The 6,565-nt window shown below is 55.3% G+C and overlaps 1 protein-coding gene across 3 annotated transcripts; it reads right to left on the bottom strand.

Moving 5' to 3' along the window:
• Positions 1 to 1,009: 1,009 nt before the first annotated feature.
• Positions 1,010 to 5,936, bottom strand: C11H16orf54 (chromosome 11 C16orf54 homolog). Of its 3 annotated transcripts, none has more exons than XM_055298883.2 (2): positions 4,755 to 5,936; positions 1,010 to 3,478 (listed from the first exon to the last, which is right to left on the bottom strand). In XM_055298883.2, exon 2 carries the CDS (start codon positions 3,476 to 3,478, stop codon positions 2,804 to 2,806), a length of 675 nt encoding a protein of 224 aa, XP_055154858.1. In that variant the 5' UTR covers positions 4,755 to 5,936; the 3' UTR covers positions 1,010 to 2,803. The 3 variants fall into 3 exon arrangements, with proteins under 3 accessions (XP_055154858.1, XP_063468852.1, XP_055154857.1); XM_063612782.1 differs by having other exon boundaries at positions 4,545 to 4,914; XM_055298882.2 differs by having other exon boundaries at positions 4,275 to 4,914.
• Between the last annotated feature and the right edge of the window lie 629 nt (positions 5,937 to 6,565).

Here is a 6,565-nt window from a genome sequence, read left to right on the forward strand (position 1 = left end):
ACCTCTGAACACCTGCCTCTATCTTCTGTTTCTCTGAGGTCTGTTCACTCCTCGTGGGCAGAGTCCCCACAACCCAGTGCTGTCAACTGATGGTGATGATAAGGAATGTCATTACCCAGCTCATGAGTGATAGAGATGGGACATGGCCCTTGTCTCTACCTGGTGTCAGTTTTGTGTCCATATCTTAGCTCACCCCTACCTTTGTTCCCCACTCTGCTGCTAGAGAGACTGTGAGCTCCTTGAGGGCAGGGCCCAGGTCTGATTCCTCCCCTCCCAGTGCCCAGCTCAGAAACAGTGCTTAGGATGCTGGTCAATGAGTACACCTAGGAGAAGAGGCTGTACTAGGCTCTCGGTCCCTCTGCCTGGGGTTTCTGGCTGCTCCGTCAACTTCCAACATCCCAAAAATCAGAGGGGAGGTCAAGGGATTGGATGAGAGGCTCCAAGTGCTCCTTAGCCCGCTGTGCAGGAAGAAGCGAGTGTTTCCTGGCTGTGGGTGAACTTCCTGGACAGCATTAAACAACACAGCATCCCGCCCCCTGTGCGGGGCTGTCTGTCTGCCTTGGCACTTCCAGAAGTTCTCAGTGTGGTGCTAGAGTATCTAACACTTTCTGACTTGCAGATCATCATTCCCTTTTCTTGTTAACAAAGAGCAGTGCCAGGCGCAGTGGCTCACACCTGTAATCCCAGCACTTTGGGAGGCTGGGGCGGGCAGATCACAAGGTCAGGAGTTCGAGACCAGCCTGGCCAGCATGGTAAAACCCTGTCTCTACTAAAAATACAAAAATTAACCAGGCGTGGTGGCAGGTGCCTGTAATCCCAGCTACTCGGGAAGCTGAGGCAGGAGAATCGCTTGAACCTGGGAGGCGGAGGTTGCAGTGAGCAGAGATCGGGCCATCGCACTGCAGCCTGGGCAACAGAGTGAGACTCCGTCTCAAAAACAACAACAAAAACAAAGAGCAGAGTTTTAGGTCAATGCTGCCAACAGGGAACAGAATTTAGATCTTAACAATTTTGTTTACATTGTATTTATTTTCATGTTTTACCTTCTATTGATGGCAAATGAGACTGGTTTTCCATTTACAGAAGTGATACAAAAGATTCCTATTGCAATAATTTTATTAAGTGAATAATGAGCCAATTTAAAGAAAAATATAAAGCAGATAATAGTACAGGTGGTAAACTAATATGGCAAAATTACTAATATTCAAGGCTGAAGTTTGGCCGGGCATGGTGGCTCACGGCTGTAATCCCAACACTCTGGGAGGTGGGGATGAGTGGCTCTCTTGAGCCCAGGAATTCAAGACCAGCCTGGGCAACATAGCAAGACCCTGTCTCTAAAAAAAACAAAAAAGCCAGGTGTGGTGGTACATGCCTGTAGTTACACCTACTGGGGAGACTGAGGTGGGAGGATCACTTAAGCCCAGGAGTTCAAGGCTGCAGTGAGCTGAGATTGTGCCACTGTACTCCAGCCTGGGCAACAGAGTGAGACCCTGTTTCAAAACCAAAAAAAAAGTGGCGAGGTGCAGTGCTCATGCCTGTAATCCTAGCATTTTGGGAGGCTAAGGCTGCTGGATCACTTGAGCCCAGGAGTTGGAAACCTGCCCAGGCAGTATGGTGAGACCCTGTCTCTACAAAAAAATACAAAAATTAGCTGGGCGTGGTGGTATGCACCTGTAGTCCCAGCTATTCTAGAGGTTGAGGTGGGAGGATCGCTTGAGCCTAGGAGTTCGAGGCTGCGATGAGTTGAGATTGTGCCACTGAACTCCAGCCTGGGTGACAGAGTTGAGATTCTGTCTCAAAAAAAAAAAAGAAGTTTGAAAAATTAGACCCCCAGGGAAATGGAAACTACATCTGCTGCTCACCCACCTGCCTCTCCTAAAGGGGAGATCGGGTACTTGGGGTCCCATTTCTGTGGGGCGGAGCATTATAAGTAAGCCTAGCTTGTGGCAAATCTGTCTCTCTGGACACTCCAGCAAGCTGGAAGGGCCGATGATCAGAGGGCACAGTTTGGGAGCTGCCCTGCTCTGGGACAACGCTCCTCTCCACATTGGATGAAACTCAGTTCTCCCTGGCCATGGCCTTCCTCACCATGGAGTGGTGAGGGTCCAAGGCCGAGATGTGTGCAGATGGAGGAGAATGGGCAGAGGAGCCTGTGGGTTTTCTCTGACTCCAGGTCCCCACTCCAGCAAGACAGCGCCGCTCCAGCATGGCCCAGCAAGTTCCTCCTTGCAGTTTGGGGGTCAAAGCCGCAATTCATTTGAAACAAAATGCTCCTCTGCCTGGTCTGGTCCTCTCTTTGTGTATTTTCCTAGAGGACCTCACAGTGGGTGAGTGGCCAAGGAGAACAGGATTTGTGGCTCTGGGAAACTGGATTCCTGTCATCTCCTGCCATCTGTCACCACCACACCAAGGCTGTTCAGCACCGCGGGACCCTTTCTCTTTGGTATTGGCGGCTTTGGTAAACACTGAAAGAAGGTGGAGGTGGCTGGTCGATGCCATTTCCTGACTATCTGGTACCTTGGGTTCTTCATCGTGATGCGATCTTGAAGGCTTCTGGCCTGGCGTTGGCTCCACCCCCAGGTCTCTGAGCCACAACCTAGGTAGCTGAGCAGAGGCACTGCTGGGCTTCCCCTAGTCCACACAGCCTGCCTACCACCCAGACCCAGGCAGGGGGACTCCAGGTGGAAGGGGCTTGGGAAGGGCAGCTTCCCTGGGGCAGTCTCAATCCTAATGCTGGATCCTGGGGTCCCCGGTCCCACTGAGGCAAGGCCTTCCTCGGGGGTCTCTGGGGAACCCTGGGGATTCAGAACCCTACACTGGTCCGGCCTTCGCGCTTCCAGAAAGCTGAGATCTGCTCCAAGGTGACCCGTGGCTGGAGGCCCCACTCAGGATCCGGGCTCCCTGGCCGCTGCCTCCTGGCCTGGGGGCTCCCAACCTGGAAGCTGGCCTCTGGCCTCTGCTCGGGTTCAGCCCAGCTCACCAGGCCTGTGGTGGGGGGCCTCCCCTCCCAGGGCTGGGGCCCCCAGAAGGTGCTCCGTGCTGGGACCTCTGGTAGGGGCTGGGGGCCCAAGGAGCTGGGAGCAGAATTTGGGGCTGAGGGGGCAGGTGGGGCGGTTGCTCGGGCCTCCAAAGCGCCCACCTGGGTGGGAGGCTCAGGGGCCCGGTCTGTCAGCAGGGGGACCGCAGAGCCATACCAGTCCTCAGAGCGCTCTCGGGGGGTGCCCATGGGCTCAATCCACAGCTCTCCTCCTGGGCGCCACACCAGGGTGGGTGCACGGTGGCTGGGGTCTGGGTGGAGACCGTGGCGGAACAGGCGTTCAGCCAACACAGCGGTGGTGAGGATGAAAAGCGCAGCCAGGGTGGCCAGGACCAGCATGATGGGGATGCAGGGCCCACAGGGCAGTGAGGGCCATGGGGCTGCCTCCCATGCGGGGGACCCCTCCATGCGCCCAGAGGGCGGCTCTGGAGTCAACGGCATCTGAGAGACACAGGGGTGAGAAAAGGAAGTAAATGAGGCAGAGGGGGCACAACCAAGATGAGAGAGAGGCAGCAGGTGTCCAGGAAAGCCTGGGAGAGGGGCTGGGCACGGGGGCTCATGCCTGGAATCCCAGCACTTTGAGAGGTTGAGGCAGGAGGATCGCTTGAGCCCAGGAGTTCAAGACCAGCCTGGACACACAGTGAAACCTCATCTCTATAAATAATTTAGGCCGGGCGCGGTGGCTCACGCCTGTAATCCCAGCACTTTGGGAGGCCGAGGCGGGTGGATCACGAGGTCAGGAGATCGAGACCATCCTGGCTAACACGGTGAAACCCCGTTTCTACTAAAAATACAAAAAATTAGCCGGGCGAGGTGGCAGGCGCCTGTAGTCCCAGCTACGTGGGAGGCTGAGGCAGGAGAATGGCATGAACCCCGGGGGGCGGAGCCTGCAGTGAGCCGAGATCGCGCCACTGCACTCCAGCCTGGGTGAAAGAGCAAGACTCTGTCTCAAAAAAAAAAAAAAAAAAAAAATAATAATAATAGTTTAAAAACTAGCTGGGCATGGTGGCTCACACCTGTAATCCCAGCTACACAGGAAGCTGAGGTGGGAGGATTACTTGAGCCCAAGGAGTTCAAGGCTGCAGTGAGCCCCGATTGCGCCACTGTCCTCCAGCCTGGACAACAGAGCAAGACCCTTTCTCATAAAAGAAAAAGAACATTCTGGAGAGACAGAGAAGCAAGCGGGACCAGAAAGGGTAAGTGTGAGCCAGGTGGGGTGGGAGGACAGGCAGCCTACCTCGGTGCACAGCCAGGCCCTCCTGCCCGGCTCTCCAGGCCTTTCCAGAAGCCCCATTTCCCTCCCGGACCCCAGGGTGCCTCAGAAAACAAAGGTCTCAAGGGCTTCTTTCCTCCCCACTCGGCCCCCTCAAGTCTTGCTCAGACCTAGAGAGGAAGTGGTGGGTGAAGAAATGAGAACCTCCCCTCCCACTGGCTCCCTTGCGTGTGTCTCCCCCACCGCCTCCCGCCAGCACCTCCACTGGCCCCTTGAGGCTCCTTCGCCCCTCACCATTCTCCTCGGACTTGATCTTGCTCTCATAGGCTCCGTAGAATCTGCTGCCGGGCCGGGCCAGGCCTCTGGAGGCGCCTCTGCACCCCTCCCAGGCTCCCCAGCTTTGCCCAGGCTCTGGCCTGTCTCTATCTCTCTTGTTTGTCCCTGCACACCTCTCTGTCCCCCACGTCCTCCATCTGCAGGGGCCTCCTGCACCCCTCAACTCACCTTGGGTCAGTCCCTGGGCTCCTCTCCCTCCTAGAGCCACTCTTCCTGGTGCCAGACTAAGAGGTGCAGGTTGGAGGGTGCAGGGCGGTGCGCCTTTCAGGCGTAGAGGCCTGGCCTCGGATGAGGGCGGAAGGGAAGGCACCGCCTGTTGCTGGGCAACTGTGCCCCAACTCGCCTGCCCCCGGGGAGTGTTTGTTTGCAAAGCAACCCAAGGGGATGTGGTCACTGCGGTGAGGAGGCTTTTCCTGGGGTAAGGTGGGGCTGGAACGGGCAATGGCTCTGTTGAACTTAGTGTCATCCCATAGCCAGGCCCTGGGCCCCAGAACATTCACCCAAAAGCTGAGAAAGAGGACGCGAGGGCCAGGCACAGTGGCTCACCCCTGTAATCCCAGCATTTTGGGAGGTCAAGGTGGGCAGGTCACCTGAGGTCAGGAGTTTGAGACCAGCCTGCCAACATGGCGAAACCCCATTTCTACTGAAAAATACAAAAATTAGCAAGGCATGGTGACGGGCACTTGTAGTCTCAGCTGCTCGGGAGGCTGAGGCAGGGAGAATCGCTTGAACCTGGGACTCGGAGGTTGCAGTGAGCTGAGATCGTGCCACCGCACTCGAGCCTGGGCAACAGAGTGAGACCCTGTCTTTAAAAAAAAAAAAAAACGAAAAGAAAAGAAAAAGAAATAGGACACTGGGACTTTAGCCCGTACTTTCCCAGAGAACCATGGTGCCTCCCCCTGTTCCTCCTGGGAGGATGCCCCACCCCATCCTGCCTTGTCTTATCCATGGTGCCTCCCCAGATCTGCTCCTGCCATCCAGCCCCCACAGGCACCCCCTGCTTGGCCAGCTTGCTTCACACCTTTTTTTTTTCTGGTAGAGATGGGCTCTTGCTATGTTGCCCAGGCTGGTCTCAAGCTCCTGGCCTCAAGAGATCCTCCTGCCTCAGCCTCCCAAAGTGCCGGGATTACAGGTGTGAGCTACCACACTGGCCCCTGCCTCATACTTTTAATTAATGTAAGTCTCTCTCTCTTCAGACCACTTAGCCCCCATTTTGGTTGGAAAATATCAGTGAGGTGAGGCTTGGGTAACAAAAATGTCAAGCCTCTGAGAGGAGTCCAGGGTATAAAAACAGGCGTGGGCCTGTTTCCAAAACCCTGACCATCCTCATGTCTGTCCCTCTTTCCTGCTGCTGAGGGTGGGAGGAGCCTGGAACAGAGTGTGACGAGATGTCATCAGGCTCTGGAATCCAGGAGACTTTCTGAGATTCTCTAGTTTGACTCATCAACAGATGACGAGAGTAAGAACTAAAGAAAGGAGATGACATGACCAAAGTCACAAGATCAATGTATGTGTGGGCGAGCATGTAGCGGCCAGGGTGGTGGAACAATAGATAGAAATCCCTGGGCTGGGCGAGGTGGCTCATGCCTGTAATCCCAGCACTTTGGGAGACTGAGGTGGGGGGATCACCAGAGGTCAGGAGTTTGAGACAAGCCTGGCCAACATGGCAAAACCCCGTCTCTACTAAAAATACAAAAATTAGCCGGGCGTGGTGCTGCACGCCTGTAATCCCAGCTACTCAGGAGGCTGAGGCAGGAGAATCACTTGAACCCGGCGCAGTGGAGCTGAGATCGTGCCATTCCACTCCAGCCTGGGCAACAGAGCGAGACTCTGTCTCTAAATAAATAAAATAAATAAATGAATGAAAAGACAGTCTCAGTCAGACTGCCCCGTCCTGGTGGTTTTGAGCCCTGGTGGGAGGAGGTGGAGATGGAGAGTCCGGGGGAAACCGCCTTTGCAAACTTAGGACTGTGACAGTG

This window comes from Symphalangus syndactylus, chromosome 11 (assembly GCF_028878055.3).
Source record: "Symphalangus syndactylus isolate Jambi chromosome 11, NHGRI_mSymSyn1-v2.1_pri, whole genome shotgun sequence".
Taxonomy (NCBI): Eukaryota; Metazoa; Chordata; class Mammalia; order Primates; family Hylobatidae; genus Symphalangus; species Symphalangus syndactylus.